The following is a 24,320-nucleotide window of genomic DNA, read 5'->3' on the forward strand; positions in this document are numbered from 1 at the left end:
CTGTCAAATGCCTTTTCCACATCCAGAGCCACAACTAAATCTCTCTCATTTCTGGTTTGTGCCAGATGCATTATACTCAACAGTCTGCCAATGTTATCCACTGTCTGTCTTTCTTGCACAAAGGCCGCTTGGTCTTTATTTATTAGTTTTGGCATATGTTTTGCCAATCTATTTGCCAGGGTTTTGGCAAGTACCTTATAATCTGTGTTTAACAGTGAAATGGGTCTATAAGAGAGGGCATTAGCAGATCTTTGTCTTTTGTATCGTCGTAATGATTGCTGTCAAAAAAGATTCCGGGAGGGTATGGGTCTTCATTGCCTGGTCTACCACCTCCATATAGAGAGGCATCAATAAATCCTTAAATTCCTTATAAAACTCAGGTGGAAACCTATCCTCCCTTGTTAGTCTACAGTGAAGTCAATATTTTCCCTATCTCTTCTTCCATAAAGGGAAGATCTAGGCCTTCCTGTACTTCTGGTTTCAAATTTGGAATCTCTAATTTACAGGAATTAACTGGCTTTATTGGACCTCCTTGTCGTTCTGATTTATATAAACCCTCAAAGAATTTTATGAAGGTCTCATTGATCTCTTTTGGTTTCTAGGTGATCCTGGCATTCCCAGTTTGTACCACATTGATCATCCTTGAGGCCTGTTCTGTCCTCAACTGCCAAGATAGGACTCTCTCCCAATTCATAGTATTTTTGTTTTGACCACATTATTTTCCAAACTATATATTTGGAACATATTGTATTTCAGTTTTTTTATTTGTTAGAGCCCCATAATGGTCCTCTGAACCCAATTTTTGAAAATCCTTTCCTAGATGAGTAATTTCCTGTTCTAATTCGTTCACCTCCCTCATATTTTTTTTACTCTTTTGGTTTATCCAATTATTTGACCTCTCAAATATGCTTTGAGTGTGGCCCATAGGAGGAATTTATCTAGAATAGAGTTACAGTTGGCCTCGCAGAACATGTCTATCTGCACTCTTATGAAACTACAAAACTCTGCTTCCTTTCGCAGCAATGTATTAAAACACCAACTATATGCTGTATCCAGCTTTTCTGGTATTTCTATTTTTAATGTCAGAGGTGAGTGATCTAAGAGAAGTCTATCTGTGTACTCAGCCTCCATGATCCTACCATCTACATGAGCTGAAGCCAGGAGTCACGTTGTTTTGAGTAGAAGGAATAATCCCTCTCCCTCGGATGCTTCTGCCTACACACGTCTATCAAGTTCAGCTCCCTCATACCATCAATGGTAGCCCTTGCCACCTTTGTTTTGGTTATTTTCTTTGTTGTCTTATCTAAGATAGGATCCAGAAATGATCACATTCTGTACTCTCACCGAAACATTCTTCCCTATCAGAATTGGCATCCACCTTGCATTTGAGCTGAACAAGGAAGCTATTACCTGGCCCACCCATCCCCTTTTTAGTGTTAGGTATTCCCACTCCGTTAAATGTGTTTCTTGAAGAAAGGCCAGATCCGCTCCCATTTTAAAAAATGTGTGCCAAGATTCTTTTTCTCTTCACTGACCCATTCAATCCATTAACATTAAAACTAATGTACTTTATACTTTTAGCCATTACCTCAGGGATTCTCAGGCTTATGGAAGCGGATGTCCTTCATGAATACTTTGCTTCAGTATTCACCAGAGAAAAGGATCTTGGCAATTATGAAGATGACTTAAAGTGGACTAAAATGCTTGAGCATGTTGATATTAACAAAGAGGCTGTGTGGGAACTTTTGAAAAGCATGAAGTTAAATAAGTCTCGAGGACCAGATGAGATTTACCCAAGGTTACTGTGGGAAGCAAGGGAGTAGATCGCTGGGGATAGAAGAAGCAGAGGATTGGAGGGTTGCAAATGTTGTTCCTCTATTCCAGAAAGGAACTAGAGATAACCCACAAATTGATAGACCAGTGAGTCTTACATTAGTGGTGGCCAAGCTTTTGGAAAAGATCCTAAAGAGCAGGATTTATAAGCACTTAGAGAGGAATAATCTGATAAGGGATAGTCAGGATTGCCTGGTCAGAAGAAAGTCGTGTCTCACAAGCCTGGATTCTTTGAGGAAATAACAAATTACATGGATAAAAGGTAGAGAGTGACAGATTTAGTGTATATGGATTTCAGTAAGGCATTTAATAAGGTACCCCAAACAAGGCTCATTCAGAAAGTAAGGAGGCATGGAATCCAAGGAGACTTTGCATTGGGCATATATAGTTGACTCGCCCAGAGAAGGCAGGGGGTGGCTGTAGATCATTTGTATTCTGCATGGAGGTCAGTGACCAGTGATCTTCCACAGGGATCTCCACTTTTTGGTTTTATAAATGGCCTGGATGAGGAAGTGGAAGGGTGGCTTAGCAAGTCTGAGGATAGTCTGGAGGGTTGCAAGAGGTTACAAAGAGACATTGATAGGTTGCAGTGGCATATGGAGTTTAACACAGAAAAGTGTAAAGTGGTTAATTTTGGTTGATCAAATTTGAAGGAAGAATATCTGTTAATGGGAGATTAATCCCTGATGAACAGAGAGATCTTGGGGTTTGCATTCACTAGATACTAAAAGCTGCTGCACAGATTGATACTGAAGGCGGGTGTTGTGTTGGTTTTCATTAACTGTGGGATCAAATTCAAGAACCATGAGGTAATGTTACAGCTATACAAGTACTTGGTTAGACCTCACTTGGGATATTGTGCTCAATACTAGTCACCTCATTATAGGAAATATGTGGATGCTATAGAGAGGGTGCAGAGGAGATTGACAAAGGCTTTGCCTGGATTACAGAGCATGCCTTATGAGGATAGGTTGAATAAACTTGGTTTGTTCTCCTTGGAGCGACAGAGGATGACCTGATAGAGGTGTACAAGATGATGAGAAGCATTGATTAAGGGTATGATCACAGACTTTTACCCAGAACAGAAATGGATAACACCAGGTCTTAGTTTTAAGGTACTTGGGAGCAAGTATGGGGGAGGGGGGGTGTAAATTTTCCACACAGAGAGGCGTGGGTTCCTGCAATGATAATGGAGGCAGGTATGTCTAGCTTTTAAGAGACTATTAGATAAGTACATGGATCTGAGAAAAATGGAGGGTTACACAAAAGAGAAATTCTAGGCAATTGTTGAGTAGGTTATTTGGTCAGCACAGCACTATGGATCAAAGGACTTACATTGTGATGAGGATTTCTATGTTCTACATTTAAACTTACTTATCTGATCCACAAAACCAAACTAATTTAGCCATTTGCATCCATTTTCATGATCTTGACATCACTGACTAGAGCAGCATTTATTGTTCTCAAGAAGATGCTGATAAGACACATTCTGGAACTGCTGCAATCCTTCTGGTGTAGGTGCTACCTGTGGTGAATCTCTGCTAAGCTGTCTGTCTTCCCTTCAGCTAGCCTTGCAGTACTAACATTGGCTGTGCATTATCTCTACTGTTAAGGACACTCCCCTTGGGTATAACTGTATATGCACCCATTGTCTTTCATTATTGTACCATTAGTTTCTGCTAATAAAAACCATGATTATTGTTTGACAACATCGTCTTTGTCTACTTCATCAACTGGTACTTCACTACCCAGCATCTTTGTGGTGCAAGCCCATAATTTTGACCCAACACTAATTAAGGGCCAACAACATATTCCCATTCATGATGATGTGTGCAATGGAGGGGAATCTATAAGTGGTGATGAATCTAGGCACCTCTTGCCCTTGTCATTCTGGGTGGCAGAGGTCTCAAATTTGGGAGGTATTGGCCTGATGTACTTCCCATTACAAGTTTTGCATCCTGCTGAATGGCATTTTTTTTGCCCCACATAATGTAATAATAAGTTCACTTCTTTCGACCCAATTTCTTTTTTTTTACAAACTCTGAAGAACTGCGGAACTCAGGCAGATCAGCCAACTCCTCTATCTTAAGTAATCTTTAGCAATTCTTAACAATCTTTGATTATATGAAACTATATCCTTGCCCTGACACCATCACAATGACCAAAGTAATTACGAATCAAGCATATGAACATACAGTACATGAGAGGCAAATGAAAATTAATGAGGTGTCAGACATAAGTGCGATTTGATTGAAGTATCGGGTACAGAGTTTATTGCGACTTCGATTTCAAAAGTACTCAAGTAAATGTAAACCATACATTTTCACAGTGAAACATCCCAAACTGGTTCACACACGTTAAAGTGTAATAACTTGTTTTCCAGGAACTTAGACATCGATACCAAAAAATTATACTGAGTATTTTACCACTGGAGGTCATGTGTTCTGAACACCTGCTTGGCAAAATTTCAGTCTGCATATTCATGCTTCAAAGCAAAGATTTTGAATTTCTAATGAAAGGTCTTCAACAAGGAACAAGAAGCCTGTTTTTTTCCTTCACATGGTGTTGTCTTAATTGCTGAGTTTTTCAATTTCAATGTTTAATTAAAAATTATCTGCATCAGCAGTTTTTTCACTTTTCAAATCTACACCTATTTTCAATTCAGATGCTTTTTGTTAAAATTAGTGCAAAATTAATCATGACATTTTCAACCTGTGATAACTTTGAATATTCCAAATGTACAGGATAACCCCCAACGATATATGTGGGTTCGTCGGAGGTGGTCATGATTCATGGGGGTTCAAAATCCATTAACTCCCACTTCAATTGCGTTTGACTTTCAGAGATCTGGTTCTTCAACATGATGTTGATTAACAAGGTTCATAGTATTAAGGGAATTCTAGCTGCTTCAGTTTACTCACAATGTAATGGTGATTCATTTGTTATTTTTGTATGAGAACATGGAGTTTTCAGAACTTTGTTTGACTTCTCACAGGATCCATTAAAATTACACAACCACAAACTTTCCCAAAGTCTTCTGCTGCTCTTGACTTGTCTCCCCATGTGTTTGTGAGAGAGTAGTCACAGGAAGGCAAAGACTTAAGATAAAACAGGAGCAAGTTTGTTAGTCGCTTGTGTCTGTTCTGGCATTCAAAAAGAACATCAGGTAAAGCACAAAAGTCTGCAGAGACCATGATAAAAGTAAAAACACAATGCTGGAGAAACTCAGCAGGTCAAACAGTGTACTTTATCTTTCTTCTTTGGCTTGGCTTCGCGGACGAAGATTTATGGAGGGGGTAAAAAGTCCACGTCAGCTGCAGGCTCGTTTGTGGCTGACAAGTCCAATGCGGGACAGGCAGACACGGTTGCAGCGGTTGCAGGGGAAAATTGGTTGGTTGGGGTTGGGTGTTGGGTTTTTCCTCCTTTGCCTTTTGTCAGTGAGGTGGGCTCTGCGGTCTTCTTCAAAGGAGGTTGCTGCCCGCCAACTGTGAGGCGCCAAGATGCACGGTTTGAGGCGTTATCAGCCCACTGGCGGTGGTCAATGTGGCAGGCACCAAGAGATTTCTTTAGGCAGTCCTTGTACCTTTTCTTTGGTGCACCTCTGTCACGGTGGCCAGTGGAGAGCTCGCCATATAACACGATCTTGGGAAGGCGATGGTCCTCCATTCTGGAGACGTGACCCATCCAGCGCAGCTGGATCTTCAGCTTTATATAGCAAAGATAAAGATACATCACCAATGTTTCGGGCTTAAGCCCTTCATCAAAGTATTGATCTTTTACCTCAGTGCCATCTCCTGCTCAAACATCTTATCCATGGGTTGCCCCAATAACTAAAAATCTAATCAATTTCTCCCTCAACAATAAGATTGGGATTTCAAAGATTCAGTACCCCTTGAATGAAGAAATTATTCTTCCATTGTATGCTAAGTGGTTGAACCTGTTACTTTGATTGGGTCTCCTGATTCCATATTCCTTAGCTGGGGAAAAATCAACTCCGTATCCTAACCTACAGAAGTCTAATCAATTTTAATTCGATCACCTTCTGAGAGCCATGTCAGAACATCATTCAAGAGGGTGAACCCTTGCAAGGCATCAGGCCCTGACAGCGTACCTGGCAGGATACAGAAAATCTGCACTAACCAACTAGTGGAGTGTTCACAGACATTTTCAACCTCTTATTGCTGCAGTCAGAGCTTCTCACCTGCTTCAAAAGGGCATCAATCATCCCAGTACCCAGAATACAACAATGGTATATAGAAATGAATAAATGTATTCCATTAGAAAAAATAACCTATAATTTAAGAAATAACATTACAATATTTGAACAAATATGGGAGCCATACATGAAACATAATAGAGAAAACCTACCGGAGACATCTACCACCTAAAATGACAGAAGGAGAAGAGAATGAAAAGAACTGACTCAGTGGAATTTCTTGTTTATTTTTATTGAGTGACAACATTGTTTGAGGGGTTTAATGTATCTTATTTTCTGAACTTTAAATAAATGGGAGGGGAGGTAGGGAGGGAGGGAGGGGAGGAGGGAAGGGGGGGAGAAAACGACACTGTATATATTCAAGAAGGAAAATGTATGTATCTTGATCAATATGGTTTATAGTGTGAAAAATAAAAAAAAATTTTTTTAAATCATCCCAGTACCCAAAAAGAGTAGGGTAAGCTGCCTCAACGACTACCGCCCTAACTTCTACTGTGATGAAATGCTTTGAGAGGCTGGTCATGGCCAGAATTAACACGCACCTGAACAAAGATATGGACCCACTGTAATTCGCCTATCGTCACAATCGCTCCATAGCAGATGCAATATCGCTGGCTCTCCACTCAGCTGTGGATCACCTAGAAAACAGCAATTCATATATACAGCTGCCCTTTATCAACTACAGTTCAGCCTTCAATACCAACATTCCCTCAGTGCTGGTCAAGAAGCTACCAACTCTAGCCCTCTGTATCCCACTCTGCAACTGGATCCTTGGCATTCTCATTGGAAGACCACAGTCAGTACGGATTGGAAATATCTCCTCCTCACAGGCACACCTCAAGGATGCATACTTAGCCCACTGCTCTACTCATCATACACCCATGACTGTGTGGCCAGGCACAGTTCTAATGCTACGTTTCCCGATGATACCTCAGTTGTTGGCAAAATCAAATAGCAAAGCGTACAGTATAGATCAGCTCAATGAATCGTGAAACAACAACAACCTTGTGCTCAACATCAGCAAAAGCAAGGAAATTATTATGGACTTCAGAAGGAAGTCAGGAGAACATGACGCCGTCTTCATTGAGGGTTCAGTAGTGGAGAGGGTCAAGAACTTCAAATTCCTGGGTGTCCACTTCTCCGAAGATCTGCCCTGGAGCCTCCATGTTAATGCAATCGCAAAGAATTCTCGCCAGCAGCTATACTTTGTGATGTGTCTGAGGAGATTCTGAAGTTTACTGAAGACTCTCAAAAATTACAGGTGCACCGTGGAGAGCATTCTGGCTGGATGCATCACTGCTTGGTATGGAGGTGCCAACTCTCAGGACAAGAATAAATTCCAGAGGGTTGTTAACTTTTCCTGTAACATCACGGTCACCAGACTTCACTCCATTCAGGACATCTACATGTGGAGGTGTCTTAAAAAAGCAGCCTCTATCCTCAAAGACCCCACAACCATCCAGGCCATGCCCTCTTCACTCTGCTACCATTGGGAAAAATGTACAGGAGTCTAAAGAAGAGCACTCAGTGGCACAAGGACAGCTTCTTCCCTGCTGCCATCAGATTCCTGAATAATCAGTGAACCAAAAGCATTGCCTTACTTTTCGTGCATTACTATTTTAATTTTATAGTAATGTTGTAAGATGGTTATAACATGAATGTTGCACTACGACGCTGCCACAAAACATCAAATTTCATGACTTGTTCATGGCAATAAATCCTGATTTTGATTCTAGATTCAAGTGAATACAGGCCTAGTTTGCATAATCTCTCCTTGTAAAATAACCTCTCACAGGACCCAACCCATTGAGTTTTTGCTTAACTCCCTTAATTCAAGTAGGAAGGCCAGATCTGTACACAACATTCCACAGGTAATCTTACCAGAGTTTCATATAATTAGAGCAGTACATCCCTGGTCTTGAAATTAAGTTCCTCTCACAATAGAGGCCAACATACCATTTACCTTTTAGTTCCTTGTATATGCATGGTAATTTTTCAAAACAGTAAATGCTGGAAATGTCAAATAAAACAGGAAATGCGGGAAACATTCTGTGCGTCAGACAGCATGATATTTGTTTCCATTTTGTTAACTTTCAATAATTTTTATTAAGACCAGGTCCTCTGAGTAGATACAACTTTCAATTTCTCACTATTTAAAAACTTTGCTTTTGTTTTCATTTACCACAGTGCATGACTTCACGTTTTTCCATATTAAATTCTATCTATCATATCCTTGTCCATTCATTTTGCCTATTTACATCCACCTGAAACCTCTCTATGTCCTCCTCATAGTCCATGTTACTTTGTGTCAAGTATAAACTTGGTTATCTTACATTAGATCATCTCACCCATTTCACTGATCTAGATTGTGACTGGATGGGGCACAGCAATTATTCTCCCTGTAACATCCCACTGGACAATTACCTGAAAATTAACTGTTTATTCCCTTCTGTCTGTTAACCAATTTTCAATCCATGCCAGAATATAACCCTAAAAATCATGCCCCCTGATTTTATTTAATGTTCTCTTGTGGAACAACTTATCAAAAGTCTTCTGGAGTTCTAAGTAGATTGCATCAATAGATTCACCACTATTCTACTGCTCAAAAATCTCCCCACTTTCTTAAATTCATGGAGACGATGTTAAGTCCAATTGTTTCTTTCCAAGTGCCCAGTCACACTTCCTTAAAAGTAGATGCAATTGCTTCCTTTGTCAATGACGTCAGCCGAATTGCTCCAAAATACCCGGTTTTCTCACTCCCTTCAAATGGTGGGATGACATTTGCTACCTTTGAATTGTGGGAAATGTTTCAAAATCTCAGTGGATTTATCATCTCCATGGCCACCTTTATACAGGTGGCAGCACTGCCAGGGCTGCTCCAATGACAGCGCTGCTGCTGGCAAGGACCTACAGAGAGCAGGTAGAGGAGACACAGCTTTCTTTCACTGCGTTCTACTGCCCAGTTCAACTACTGACGGCCCCATGTAAGCTTTAAAACACTGAGACAGGCCCAAAATGGCAGTGCCTATGTTTGACAGCAGTCTCGAGGGGGTTACAGATTCCAGCGAAGCAGAGAATTGACACAGGGTACCAGAAAACAGCAAGAACACCCCCCCCCCCATTGAGAATGAGAAACAGAGGAGACAACCTACGGGGCGATGACCACATGGCAGACCAGTGAGGGGCAGCGAGCTGTTGGCAATTCGAGGCGAAGAACTGATGCAGGCTGTCGGCTGTGGGTGACTTCTGGTCAAAGGGCACACACCAGGCCCCAGATTGCTAGAGATTGGCTCATGTCTTGCTGCAGGGGTACCAGGCATTGGAGCCAGGATGAGAGAGGGTGCCAAGAGTGGGAAAAGCTCCTGAGGAGTCTCAGGTGCTGAAGGCTTCCTGATGGTGTTGGAGGTTTGGATATGGAGGTCAGGCTGTGATGATTTGGACTGAAATTTGTGTGGCTGCAGAGGCTACATGAGTCCATGAGGCAAATCCACAGACACTCAGTAACTCTGAAGGGACTCTCTTTTGCTTCTCTTTCTCTGACGGTAAGGGCAATTTCTGCCGAGGTGATTCTTGTCTGCCTTATGGCATACTAAATGCAATTTTGTGTAATATTATATCTGCTCTATTACATGACAATAAAAGAATCTTGAATCTTTATACAGGCTATCAAGACCTGGAAATTTATCACCTTCCAGTACCATTAATTTAAAAAATACCAGTACTTGTTTGTGTTTATGGTATTTATTTGAGCACTATTGAGAACTCCTGCTCTATATCCAGGAAGTTTTCACTATCTTCTATGAAGACAGACACAACATTTGTTTAATTGCTCTGTCATTCCTTTATTTCCCAATATAATTTATCCTCTATCATTCTATAAGGGACCCACATTAATCTTTGCTAATTTTTTTTTTGTTTTCAGATATACTAAAGGTCTTATGATCTAGCTGGTTTTAATTAAATTATCAATTATTATTTATAGCTTTTTTTTTTACAGAGTACCTGTTCGGTTGCAAGTATTTTAGTGCAATGTACAATGTATATGACAATAAATTCATTATCATTATTGAATTACCGCTATTTTTTCCTTTTTCTTTTCAATACCAATGTTCTCTTATTCTGAATTGTGAATCTTCTAGTTTACTGTTTTGTTATAGCCTTTTATTTTGCTCCAATAACATATTTTCCCAGAGGACTCCAAATACCAGCAACAATAAAAATTCCCCAAGACATTGGTTACATAAACAAAAGAAGCTTTTAATTTTTTTCAAACATAATTACAAGATCAATCTTTAACTTATTACTATTAACTTAACCCAACTTAATCACCTTCTAATTCTAAGTGCATATGTATATAAGGTGTATATGTTCAGGCAAGTTCTTTGCTTCACTGTCCAGTCATTCACTTTTCACTTCTCCAAGTTTTCTGGTATCAGACAATTTTCATACTGTGCATAGAAAGGCTCTGGCGCTTTAACTCAAATTGTTACCGCAAAGGAAGGCCTTTGTTGGTTTCAGAGAGAGATATTTGTTGTTTGTTGGACACACACAAACTGATCTCCTTCAATCAACCACTTCAGTGTCTTGGGTTTTCCAAAAGATAAACTCTTATTTCAGATTACCGCAGAGTTCTTCTTTTTCCCCTATTCCAGGAGAAACACACTAACCAGCCACTTCCTCTTGTAACTGATGACAAGGGTTAAGAATAAGCTGAATTCAGACTTCAAAACCCATCTTCAAATGGGGTCTTATAACAGGAGTGCAAAGGTGGCAGCCTCCACAGCAACTCATCCTGTAAACCTGACTTTCTCTCTCTCTCCAAAGAATTGTTTTTTTCATTCTCTTTGTTTGCAAAACCACATGACCCCTCTTAGAATAGCAACCTTCAACCAGAATTTAAACTTCCAGCACCAATCTTAATAGCACAAGATTTTTAATTCTTGAGCCTAGGCAGTGTTAACATGGTGATCCATTAACACCTAGTTGTAAAACTGTCACAAGTACTCTTCCTTGTCTCTGCAAAGTCACTGTAGACTTGTAGGCTCCACCTTAGGCACAACTCTTGCATTTTAAATGAGATGCCTTTTGTGAAATGTTAATGTCTGATTGTGAGGTGTGACCTAAACTAAATTCCCACAATCTATACCTTTTTAAGACATTTTTAATCATAATTTTATTAACCCAATCCTCATTGCAAACAATCCTCATCTTTCAACACAACAGCCACTTAGGAGAAAAAATAAATTTCATCAGTCCATGGAGTCAAATCTTTGGTGGCACATCAAAATAACAGATATTTTTTAAAAAGGCTGATTAAAATTTAAATGATTATGTTCTTCCTTCAGTGTTGGTGCTGTGCAATTGCTCAGCAAAAGAAGGCATAAGGTGCTCCTTCTATTCGATAGCCTACAGGTCACCTTTGGGCAAGGTGTCGTATTCGTTTAGCCTCCTAATCAGGGTCACGTGAAGCCATGGATTGCAGATGATGGATTTTTTTTACAAGCAGATTCTACAATTTGGAATTTATGGTTGTAAAAGTAAAAATGCTGGACAGATGAATCTGCTGATCAATAGCCAGGGTTACCCATCCAGTATGAGGCTTTGTCGAAGGGAACATCAAGCACCACTTATATTCTCAGGAATGTTATCGAAAGATCAATAGAAATACAACAAGACCTATACTTTTGTTTCATTGACTACATAAAAGCCTTTGACACAGTGAAACAACAAGTCATCATGAAAATGCTCAACGATATTAATATTGATGGAAAAGATCTAAGAATAATCAGGAATCTCTATTGGCAACAAAGTGCAGCCACATGGATAGACAACGAGATGGTCAATGTCAACCAATAAAAGGAGTCAGACAGGGTTGTGTTCTATCACCAGACCAGTTTCTCTTGTACAGTGAAAACATCATAAGAACCATACAAGAATAAGTATAGGAGGACACAATATGCAGATGATAGCAAACAGTGATGTAAATATATGGAAATTAGTATCTATCATCAACATAGACAGTGAAAGATTTGGCTGAACTTTAAATAAAAAGAAAACTGAAGTAATGGTAATATCAAAGAAACTTGATATTCCAAATTGTAGGATCATATTGGGAAATGAAATCCTGAAACAAGTTCACAACTTCAAGTACCTTGGATCATGGGTAACATCTGATGGAAATGCAAAATAGACAAAAGCAAGAATAGCAATGGCAAGAACAGCATTTATAGAAATGAGAAACATCCTAACAAACAATTGACGTCTGCCTTAGAACTCTCAGAAAAGTTATCTCGAATAAAAAGATCCTTATAATCTGTACCATCCTTTGAAACCTATGTCCAGCAGAGACGGCTAAAAAAGATGATTATCTATAATGGGGACAAGCCAGAGAATAACTATTAAAACTAAAGAATTTTCTAAATTCAGCCCATATTCTCAACCTATTTCTAATTATGTCAATTTTGAAAAGGAAAATGGTAAATAAAATCCTAAAACTGCCAACATAGATTTTTTTAGAAAATTTCAGTTCCAATTCACCCAAGAGGAGTGCTTCACTAACTTATCCAAATGTAATAATAAAAGTAAATTACGTATATTAAGCACCCAATAATAGAATCTAGAAACTGTAAGAGATAATCCTCCATTCCTTTTAATCTTTTGAAGATGGGCTTTATTTATATGTGTTTATTTTTTCCCTGCCATATGCAAGTAGAAATAACTGAACCTAATGAGCTAAAAAAGGATTTAGGAATAAAAATTGATAAAGCTTGAAAAAGATACAGAAATTTAGGCAAGATGTTCATTTTAATTGAATTAATACGACCCATAACTGTAATAGATAAGGGTGACCATCCTTATAATAGTAGTTTAATCTTATTGAGTAATACCAAAAAGAGATAGCTTTGCCTCTTTTGAACAATTATCTGCCAAAGTTAACCTTTCTAACATATATTTTTTAAAATTTTTACAAGTTAGACATTTTGTTGAGGAGTCACGTGATGGAGTAGTGGCCGGACAGTGAACTCCAGCCCTCTCCAGAAAAGTCGGGAAAAACAAAGGAAAACACAAAGGCACAGAAATAAAAGTTACAGAAAAGTGAGTATAAAGGTGGAAAGAAGATGGCGACAAAAAAAGAAAAATCAAAATCAACGGTAAGAAGAGAGGAAGAGAAGACAACGGAGGAAAAAGGTGAAGGCCTTACCTGTCCGAAGAGGCCCGCTGCAGAGAGAGAAACCCGTTCCCTCAGGTCGGTAAATAATGGACTACAAAAATGGCTCGCTGAGCCGAGTAAAAGTGCGCAACTGCGCATGAAAAAAAACACACCGACGGGAGGGGGGACCAGCTGGGGAGTCGATCTCCACAGCCGGCAACGACAGCTGCAGAACACCTGCAGCAAGAAGAGACCACAGAAGACAATAGAAACAAGAAAGAAGAGAAGGAAAGGGCAACAAAGAAACAACAGATGGCCAACCCAGAGGAAGAAGAAGAGGAAGAGGAAGAGTACAGTGAAATAGAAGAAGAAAAGAAAGGCAAGATAAAGGAGGTACTTTCTCTTATTAAGGGATACATGGAGTCATTTAAAGAATGGCAAACACAGGAATTTAATGATTTAAGAAAAAGAATAAACAACACAGAAGAGAAAATGAATAAAATAGATATGACCTTAACAGAAATGGGAAAGAAAATGGACAAGATGGAAGAGCGGGCAGTAGCAGCAGAAATGGAGGTAGAAGACTTAAAAAAGAAATTGGAGGAATCTAATAAAAAAACTAAAGAGACACAAGAACTACTAGTTCAAAAAATAGATACAATGGAAAATTATAACAGAAGAAATAACATAAAGATAGTGGGCCTTAAGGAAGATGAAGAAGGCAAGAATATGAGGGAGTTTATAAAAGAGTGGATCCCTAAGACCCTAGGATGTCCAGAACTACACCAAGAAATGGAAATAGAAAGGGCACATAGAGTATTGGCCTCTAAACCACAACCACAACAAAAACCAAGATCTATTGTAGTAAAATTCCTAAGATATACTACAAGAGAAAAGGTACTGGAGAAGACAATGGAAAAAGTAAGAGAGGGCAACAAACCACTGGAGTATAAAGGGCAAAAAATCTTCATTTATCCAGATATAAGTTTTGAACTCCTAAAGAAGAGAAAAGAGTTCAATACAGCAAAGGCGATTTTATGGAAGAAAGGGTATAAATTTATACTAAAGCATCCAGCGGTATTGAAAATATTTATTCCAGGACAACAAAACAGACTATTCTCGGATCCAGAAGAAGCACGAAAATTTGCAGAACAATTACAAAAATAGACTGAGGGATGAAGACGGGTAATGAGAGTAAAAATGATCACGATTGATATGTATGTGGGTAAAGACAAAAATAGACTGAGGGATGAAGACGGGTAATGAGAGTAAAAATGATCACGATTGATATGTATGCGGGTAAAGAGGTATAAGAGTGAATAGAGACAATGTGCATACGTGAATGTATCTGTACTTAGAGGAAAATATAGATAGTATAGACAAGAATTAATAAGGGAAGGTAATGGAATAGAGAGAATAAGGAGGGAATTAAAAGAGTGACCTTTGTGACATATGAAAAGTGAAATCTTTTCTGGGGGGGGCTGGGTGGGGGGAAATAGCGGTCACTGCAAAATCAGTTGACGCTTGCGAGTGGATTCGCAAATCCAAATGGAGAGGGGAGATGTGGTTGTCCGACAAGGGATAAAGGACAACTCAGGAGGGGAAGGGGAGATTGGGGATAAAGAAGATAGAAATAGGAGAATAAGGAAAATGTTGGATGTTGTAGGAATGTTGTCTTATAAAGAGTTGAAAATAAGAAAACAGAAATGGAAAAGGAGGAAAGGTAATGATGGAAAAACGGAAAGAGAAGATAAACAAAATATAAAAGGGCTACGCTGAACTATATGACTTTAAATATTAATGGAATACATAACCAAATTAAAAGGAAGAAACTACTAAATTTAAATGAATAAATGTATTCCATTAGAAAAAATAACATATAGGTTAAGAAATAATATTGAAATATTCGAACAAGTATGGGAGCCTTACATTAAATACAATAGCGAAAACCTGCCGGGGACAAACATTACCTAAGTTGATGGAAGGAGAAGGAAAGAAAAGAATGGACTCAGTAGAATTTCTGGTGTATTTTTGTTGAATGACAACATTGTCTGACTGGCTTAATGCAACCTAGATTGTATACCTAAAATGGATGAGAGGGGGGGTGTGGGTGGTGGCTTGGGAGGAGGGGGGGGGAGAAAAAGTCACTGTATATGTGTGAAAAATAAATAGTGTATATCATGGCTAATGTGATTTATGGTGTGAAAAAAAAAAAATTTAAAAAAAAGTTAGACATTTTGTTCAGTCCAAACTTTCTGACTTTCCTCAAATCTCAAATACTAATATCCTTGATTCATTTTTTTTCACAGTGGATTAATATCTTATATTTATAAGATGGTTCGGTGCGGACTAGAAGGGCCTAATGGCCTGTTTCCGTGCTGTAATTGTTATGTTATGTTATAATGATTTATTGGATTTAAGATCAACCTCAATATTAAGAATGATTGGGAACGCGATTTGAACATAACATTTTTGGATGAAGACTGGTACTCTACTCTCATCTTAATTAATGATTCTTCATTTTGTGCAAGTCACTGCTTATTGCAATTTAAGGTAATACACAAATTGTCTCATTTTTATGCAGATATTGATCCAATATGTGAAAAATGTAAAATTATTGAAGACTCACTGATCCATATGTTTTCGGAGTGCCCAAATTTAGAGAGATTTTGGGAAGACATTTTCCAAACTTTATCAACGATTTTTAAGATTGAAATAGAACCATGTCAGTTAATTGTTTTGTTTGGTTTTTTCACGTGAACCAGATATACCTCTGCAACTCAGGAGGAAGTTTTAGCCTTTACCACGCTGATAGCCAGACGAGTAATTTTATTGAAATGGAAAGACAACTCTTCACCGACCCATACATAGTGATTATATGATGTAATGTGCTATTTAAGCTTGGAGAAAATAAGATACAACATTAAAGATACAAATTTTCAATTTATAAAGATGTGGGGCCTATTCATAGAATACTATCATGACTGGAAGAATTAAAAATTTTGAATGTCCCAGAGATTCTCTGTCCCATGTCTGGAGGTTGCTATCTGATCCACAATTTCCCATTTCTTTTACAAAGGTTACCTTGATGAGAGGGAGAGGGGTAGATCAGATTTAGTTTTTAGGTTTTTTTTTGTTTGTTTTCTTTTTTTTTTCTTTTTATCAATTTTTATTTGGATTAATTTGGGAAATATGGGTTTAACATGGTTATGATAGATTAATTCAATAACTTGTTTCTCATGTGGATAAAGAAACTGCCTAATGTCAATTTTTTTTAAACTTATTTATATGAGATGACTTGTTATGTGTTTTACTTAAAATTTTGTATGCAAGTTTATATGTTAAACTCAATAAAAATATTTTAAAAAGAACTCTCACCTGCTACATTCTTCCTATATTGATGTATGGCTGTGAGTCATGGACCATCACAAATGCAATGAAAGAAAGAATCAATGCAGCAGAGATGTGGATTCTTAGAAGAATGCTACGGACAGGAAAACAAACAGTCACGTAGCTAAATAAGTTACAAGAGTGATGGAGATGTCACTCGATAACACTGAAGGACTCTCTTATGCTTCTCTTTCTCTTCTTGGTTTGGGCACCAGGCTAGTTGGCCCTTTTTGTGTGTCTTTATGGCAAGCAAAAATTGACAAGTTTTGTGTATTAGGTACATGATAACCAATAAATCTTGAATCTTGGAACATTATATCAATTAATAAAGGTGTGCTGCACTCAAGTATTTGACATACCTTCCATTCTCCTTCTTTCATGCAGTCATCTAGTATAAGTTTCTTGATCTCTGCAAGAAAATAAAATTTTTAAATTTCAAATAAAAACATAATTTATGTGTTAGATTCTTGATCCTAAGTCTATTGATCCTTTTAATTTTATGAAAGTGAATATTTACACGTAGCTTTATAAATCAGAACTTCAAAAATATCTTGTAACATAACGTAGTCCACACACACACACACACACACACACACAACACGTGATCACTTTGAATTTATGTATTTCATTTGCCTCTGTATATTTAATCTCTGACAAGTCATACCAGAAATAACCAGCTCACATGCAATTTACACAACTATTTTAGATAACTGTATGTTAATGTGCCCACATTGCTATTTTGTGACTCCCATTTAAGTGTTCCTCAATCTGAAAATATGGTGGGGTAGAGAAAAATATTCCAATCAATATCATCACTCATAGGGCTGTTCGGATGTATAAGTTGGGAGGGTTTGGCATGGTGGGGAGGTGGGAACCAGAGCAGCAGGCCAACAAGTGGAGTTGAGGGCATGGCAGATGCTTGGGCAAGTTATTTTTGAAGGACAGGTGAACAGTCATAGCGAGACTGATGGGGTGAAGTGTGTTTATTTTAATGCAGGAGGCAGATGAACTTAGAGCCTAGTTCAGTACTTGGAATTAAGTTGTTGTGGCCATTACAGAAACAAGTCTGCCAGAGGGTTAGCAGCTCAATTTTCCTGGGTTTGTTTGTTTTATATGCGATGGAGAAGGAGGTAACAGAGGTGGAGATATTGTATTGCTAATCAGGGAGATGGTCACAGCTGCACATCTACAGTGGTAATGTGGCTAGAGATCAAAATAGGAAAGATGTAATCATTTATAGGGTTCAATTATAGGCCTCACAATAACCAGCAGGAGGTGAAGGAGTAGATATATAGATATATTATAGAAAAGCTGCAAAAGCAACAGGGTTGTTGTATTGGAGAGCCTTAATTTGTCCTTTATTGACTGGGACATCCTTAGTGTCAGAGGCTTAGATGGGGCAGAATTTATTAAGCGTGTCCAGGAAAGTTTCTTGAAGCAGTAACTAGCTCGTCCAAAAAAGCACTCTAGACCTGACTCTGTGAATGAGCCTGATCAGATGAAGAGTTTCAGTGGGAGAGCACTTGGGAATAGTGATCACATTTCTTTAACTTTAAACATAGGTATGAGTAAGGATGAGTTTGGGCCTTGTAGAAAAGTTCTAAATTAGAGAGGGAGAATACTGATGCATTGGGGCATTTTGAGAAAGGAAAGAAGTGGTGCTGGGGGTTTAGGGGAACAGAAAGAAGAGGTACAAGGACTGCCTAAAGAAATCTCTTGGTGCCTGCCACATTGACTACCGCCAGTGGGCTGATATCGCCTCAAACCGTGCATCTTGGCACCTCACAGTTTGGCGGGCAGCAACCTCCTTTGAAGAAGATCGCAGAGCCCACCTCACTGACAAAAGACAAAGGAAGAAAAACCCAACACCCACCCCAACCAACAATTTTCCCCTGCAACCGCTGCAACCGTGTCTGCCTGTCCCGCATCGGACTTGTCAGCCACAAACGAGCCTGCAGCTGACGTGGACATTTACCCCTCCATAAATCTTCATCTGCGAAGCCAAGCCAAAGAAAGAAAGAAGAAGAAAGAAGAGTGGATGTACCCAGGGGCTGATGGTATATATTCCAGGATATTGAGAAGGAAGTGGAGAGATTGCTAGAATCTTGACAAAGATTTTGCATTCTCACTAACAAGAGGTGAACTTCCAGATAGCTGTTGTTGTATCTTTGTTTAAGAAGAGAAATATGGATGATCCAGGAAATCATAAGCTGGTAAGCCTCACATCAGTAGTCAGGAAACAACTGGAAAGGATATCTGAGCTTAGCATTTACTCATATTTGGAAAGTCATGTTCTGATTAGGAACTGACAACATGGCTTTGAAAGGGCAGGCCATGTCTTATAACTTGAGTTTTTTTGAGGAAGTGACAAATGTAGTTGATGAGGATAGGGCAGTGGATACATGGGTGTTTGACAAGGTGCCTCATGGTAGCCTGACCAAGAATGTGTAGATGCATGGGATCCACAGTGAATTTATAGTTTGTATATGGAACTGGATAGCCCACAGAGGTTGGCGGCAAAAGGATGTGATTATGGCTGGAATAACATGGCCAGTAGTGTTTTGCAGGAATCGATGTTGGAACTCATGTTATGATTGAAAAAAAAATGCTGGACAAGTTATTAAATTTGTAGATGACACCAAGATTGGTAGAGCTATGGACAATGGAGCCATTCTCAACGGGGGCCCTATGGTCCGCTGGGGACCACAACACATTTAAGTAAAAGCCTCGTCTTCTTTTCACCTCACACAACATAAATATTTTTTAATGTTTTTTTAATGTAATTGGTAGGAGAGAAGTACAAAACTTGGCTGTTTCACCAGAAAGGGAACCCATAAACTTTGAGCAGATTTCTAGAGGGGTCATAGCCGAAAAAAGGTTAAGAATAGTTGGTGTAGGTGTAGAGAACTATCAAAGTCTGCAACAAGATATATATCAGTTATAGAAATGGGTAGCAAAATGGCTGATGGGAATTTTATCCAAGCAGGTGTAAGATGTCACATTTTGGGAGATCAAATGGGAACGTATATAGCTAATAGCTGGTCTCTTAAAAGTTGTACATTCTCCCCAGGTCTGCGTTGGTTTTCCTCGGGGACTCATTTCCTCCGACCATTCGAACGTACTGGTGGTGTAGGATTATTGGGTGTAAATTGGGCGACATGGACTCGTGGGCCAAAATGGCCTGTTACCGTGCTGTATGTCTAAATTTTTAAAAAATATACTAGACTCTTAAAACCATTGATGTGCAGAAGGATCTACGGACCCAGATCAATAGCTCTCTGAAAATGCCCACGCAAGAAAAGACTGGATAGTTACATGGAGAGGAGAGGACTGGAGGGGTATGGACCGGGAGCTAGTCAGTGGGACTAGGAGGGTGGGGATTTGTTACGGCATGGACTAGTAGGGCCGAACTGGCCTGTTCTGTGCTGTAAGTGGTTATATGGTAAGTAGATAGGGTGGTAAAGGTGTATGATATGCCTGGATCTATTGGGCAGGGCATTAAATACAAATGTAAGAAAGTCACATTGCAGCTGTATAACAGGACCCAATTGTTGGTGTATAAACCATGCTGCCCAAATTCCTCCCCATCAATCATGCTTAAGTCAAATATATAACTAAATGTTGAAATGTTCCCTGGAGAGGGATAGCAACAAGAATAACCAAGAAGCTCCACACACATGGAACAGCAGGTGCAACATGCAAATATTCTGAGTCTCTGAAGGTATTGGTTTGAAGTTTGCCCTGGGTTCTGTCTCTGGAGCAAATGAAAAAACACTGCAGATGATGGAAATTTGAAATTAAAATTGAAAGGTATTCAACCTGAAATATTAACTTTTTCCATCGATGATGCCTCATTTGCTAAGTGTATTTTCTGTTTATATTCCATCTTGGTGAGTGCTGGTTTGGGGCTTGCACTCTGAAGCTGATCCTTGGGTTGTACAGGTACACCAGACTCCTGAACACACTAGTCTAAGCTACAAAGATACAAAGAAGAGAAGAAGAAGACACAAACACAGGTACACACAGAAGAAGAGGAAAAAGACTAAGATCTTCACAGAGAAATAGAAGGTAAAACAGATGTACAGAATATTGATAAAGCTTTTTTTCAAGAACAAATGAGAGCATTAAAAGAATGGTTGTCATTAGAATTTACTGCAATTAAAAGAAAAAATGAAAAGAACAGAAGATAAAATGCAAAGATTAGAGCTAGTCATGACAAAAATAGGGAAAAGAGTAGAAAATGTGGAAGAACGAGAAACGGCTGTAGAAATGGAAGTAAACGACTTAAGAGGAAAATTGGAAGAAAGTGATAAAAAAAATTAGAGACACAAGAGTTGTTAGCTCATAATTGATATGTTGGAAAATTATAGACAGCGAAATAACATAAAAATAGTGGGCCTAAAGGAAGATGAAGAAGGCACAGATATGAAGGAATTTATAAAGGAATGGATCCCAAAGGTCCTGGGAATGACAGAAATGCAGGAAGGAATGGAAATAGAAAGTGCACACCGAACACTAGCTCCGAAACCACAGACACATCAAAAACCAAGATCCATTTTAGTAAAATTTTTGAGATATGTGACAAGATAAAATATACTGGAACGGGCAAGGAATAAAATTAGAGAAGACAATAAACCATTGGAATACAAGCATCAAAAAATATTTTTTTACCCAGACATAAGTTTTGAACTCTTAAAGAAGAGGAAGGAGTTTAATAAAGCAAAATCGATCATATAGAAAAAAGGTTATAAATTTATGTTAAGACATCCAGCTGTGCTTAAAATATTTATCCCCGGGGAGCAAAACAGACTGTTCTCGGATCCGGAGAAAGCACAAGAATTTGCAGAATGCTTGAAGGACAGAAGGAGAGATGAAGAGATGTAACAAGAATGAAGAACGGCGATAAAATATATATAAAGATGTAAAAACAATGTATATGTGAAGAACTAAAGAAGGGAAGAAAGGAAGTAAGGGGGAAAAAAAGGGAAAACTTTGTTATATGTGTAAAAAAAAAGTGTTTTCTGGGGGGGTTGGGGGGGAGAGAGAATAACCGTCACTGCGAAATCAGCTGACGCTTGCGAGCAGGTTCGCAATCCATATGGAAAGGGGAGTTTTGGTTGCCCGGCAAGGGATAATGGACAACTCAGAGAGGGGGATGATATTTGGGGTTAAGGGAATATTGGATGTGGGAGTTGTTGGAGTATTTTATGTTTTAAATCTGTTGTCATACATTGAGTTTAAAAAGGGAAAACTGAGATGAAAATGGGGAAAAGGGAGATGGTGGTGGTGAGGAAGCGGAAATGAGGTTAAACAGGATATGAGATGGCCATGTTGAACTATATGACTATAAACATTAATGGAATACATAACCAAATTAAAAGGAAGAGGCTATTAAATTTACTAAAAAAAGAAAAAATAGATATAGCATTTGTGCAGGAAACGCATCTAACTGAAGTGGAACATAACAAATTAAAGAGAGACTAGGTAGGGCACGTAGCAGCAGCATCATATAATTCAAAAGCTAGAGGTGTAGCAATATTAATTAATAAAAATGTACAATCAAAATAGAGGAGGAAATAATAGATCCAGCAGGGAGGTATGTAATGATAAAGTGTCAGATATATTCAGAATTTTGGAATTTGCTCAATATATATGCACCTAATGAGGAGGATCAAAAGTTTATGCAAGATATTTTTTTGAAGATGGTAGATACACAAGGAAATATATTGATAGGAGGGGATTTTAACCTTAATTTGGATCCAATCTTGGATAAAACTGGACAAAAGACTAGCAAAAAGAATAAAATGGCCAAATTTATGGTTACATCAATGCAGGAAATGAAACTTATGGATATATGGAGGAGGCAAGCACCCAAGAGAGAAGGAATACTCATATTATTCAAGTAGGCATAAAACATACTCAAGACTTGATATATTTTTTGTTGTCGGCCCATATTCAAGGGAGAGTTAGGAAAACTGAATATAAAGCTAGATTACTATCTGATCATTCACCTCTGTTATTAGCAATAGAACTGGAGAACATCCCACCAAGAACATATAGATGGAGATTAAACTCCATGCTACTTAAAAGGCAGGAATTTAGAGAGTTTATTGAACGCCAAATTAAAACATATTTTGAAATAAATACAGAATCAGTGAAAGACAAATTTATATTATGGGATGCAATGAAAGCCTTCATTAGAGGGCAGATAAAAGAAAAAGGACTACAATCGGGAAATAGAGCAGTTGGAAAGGGAGATAATAAGTACAGAAAAGGAACTAGTAAAAAGGGATGATCAAACAAAAAGGAGAGAATTGGCAGACAAAAAAAAACCCAAAACATTACAAACATATAAGGTAGAGAAGAACATAATGAAAATAAAGCAGAAGTATTACGAACTAGGAGAAAAAACACATAAAATATTAGCCTGGCAACTTAAAACAGAACAAGCTAAAAGAACTGTATTGGCATCAAGGAAAAAGGACAAACAAATTACATATAACCCAATAGAAATTAATGAGAACTTTAAGGAATTTTATGAACAATTATACCAAACTGAGAACGAGGGGAAAGATGATAAAGTAGAAGAGTTTTTAGCTAAAATTGAACTGCCGAAATTGCAAGAAGAACAAAACAGACTGATAAAACCATTTGAAATAGAGGAAGTACAGGATATATTAAAAAAGCTGCCGAGCAATAAAACACCCGGAGAGGATGGATTCCCAATAGAATTCTATAAAACATTTAAAGAGTTATTAATTCCTCCTCTCCTGGAAGTAATGAACCAGAGAGAAGAACCACAAAACTTGCCAGATTCATGTAAGACAGCAATAATTACAGTAATACCAGCATCATATAGACCAATATCTCTACTTAATTCAGATTATAAGATAATAGTGAAATTATTAGCAAACAGATTGGCCGATTGTGTACCAAAAATAGTAAAACAAGATCAAACTGGATTTATTAAGAAAAGGCAAACAGCAGATAATGTCTGTAAACTTATTAATCTAATTCATGCAGTTCAAGGAAATAAGAAGCCAACAGTGGCTGTTGCTTTAGACACAGAAAAAGCCTTTGACAGAGTAGAATGGAATTATTTATTCAAAGTATTACAGAGGTTCAATCTACCAGAAAAATATATTAATTGGATTAAAGCATTATATAATGGACCATTGGCGAAAGTAAGAGTAAATGGATATGTATCGAATTAAATTAAGTAGTTCAACTTGACAGGGATGTTCATTCTCCCCCTCATTGTTCACTTTAGCAAAAGAACCATTGGCAGAACTGATAAGAACAGAAAATAAAATAAAAGGGATAAAAATAAAGGAGGGGTATAAAATCAGTTTATTTGCAGATGACATCATAGTATATTTAACAGAACCAGGAATATCAATAAAAGAATTACATAAGAAATTGAAGGAGTATGGAGAAATATCGGGGTACAAGATCAACGCAAATAAAAATGAAGTGATGCCAATGAGTAATGCGGATTATACAGAATCTAAAAAAGAATCACCATTTAAATGGCAAACACAAGCAATCCGATACCTAGGTATTAGGTTAGATAATAACTTAAGCCACTTGTACAAATTAAATTACCAGCCACTAATAAAGAAATTGCAGGAAGACTTAGAACATTGGAAAGAATTACCGTTAACGTTGATAGGGAGGGTAAATTGCATTAAAATGAATGTCTTCCCAAGGATACAATACTTATTTCAATCA

The 24,320-nt window shown here is 38.1% G+C and overlaps 1 protein-coding gene across 1 annotated transcript in view; it reads right to left on the reverse strand.

Annotated features, from left to right (window-relative positions):
- The window catches only part of stxbp3 (syntaxin binding protein 3), a 96,083-nt gene that overhangs the window by 66,255 nt on the left and 5,508 nt on the right, over positions 1–24,320 (reverse strand). Inside the window, exon 2 of the mRNA XM_069937977.1 lies at positions 16,949–16,998. Coding sequence (XP_069794078.1) covers positions 16,949–16,998 — 50 coding nt within the window. The remainder of the gene's footprint in view (positions 1–16,948; positions 16,999–24,320) is intronic.

Source organism: Narcine bancroftii, chromosome 5 (genome assembly GCF_036971445.1).
Source record: "Narcine bancroftii isolate sNarBan1 chromosome 5, sNarBan1.hap1, whole genome shotgun sequence".
Lineage (NCBI taxonomy): Eukaryota > Metazoa > Chordata > Chondrichthyes > Torpediniformes > Narcinidae > Narcine > Narcine bancroftii.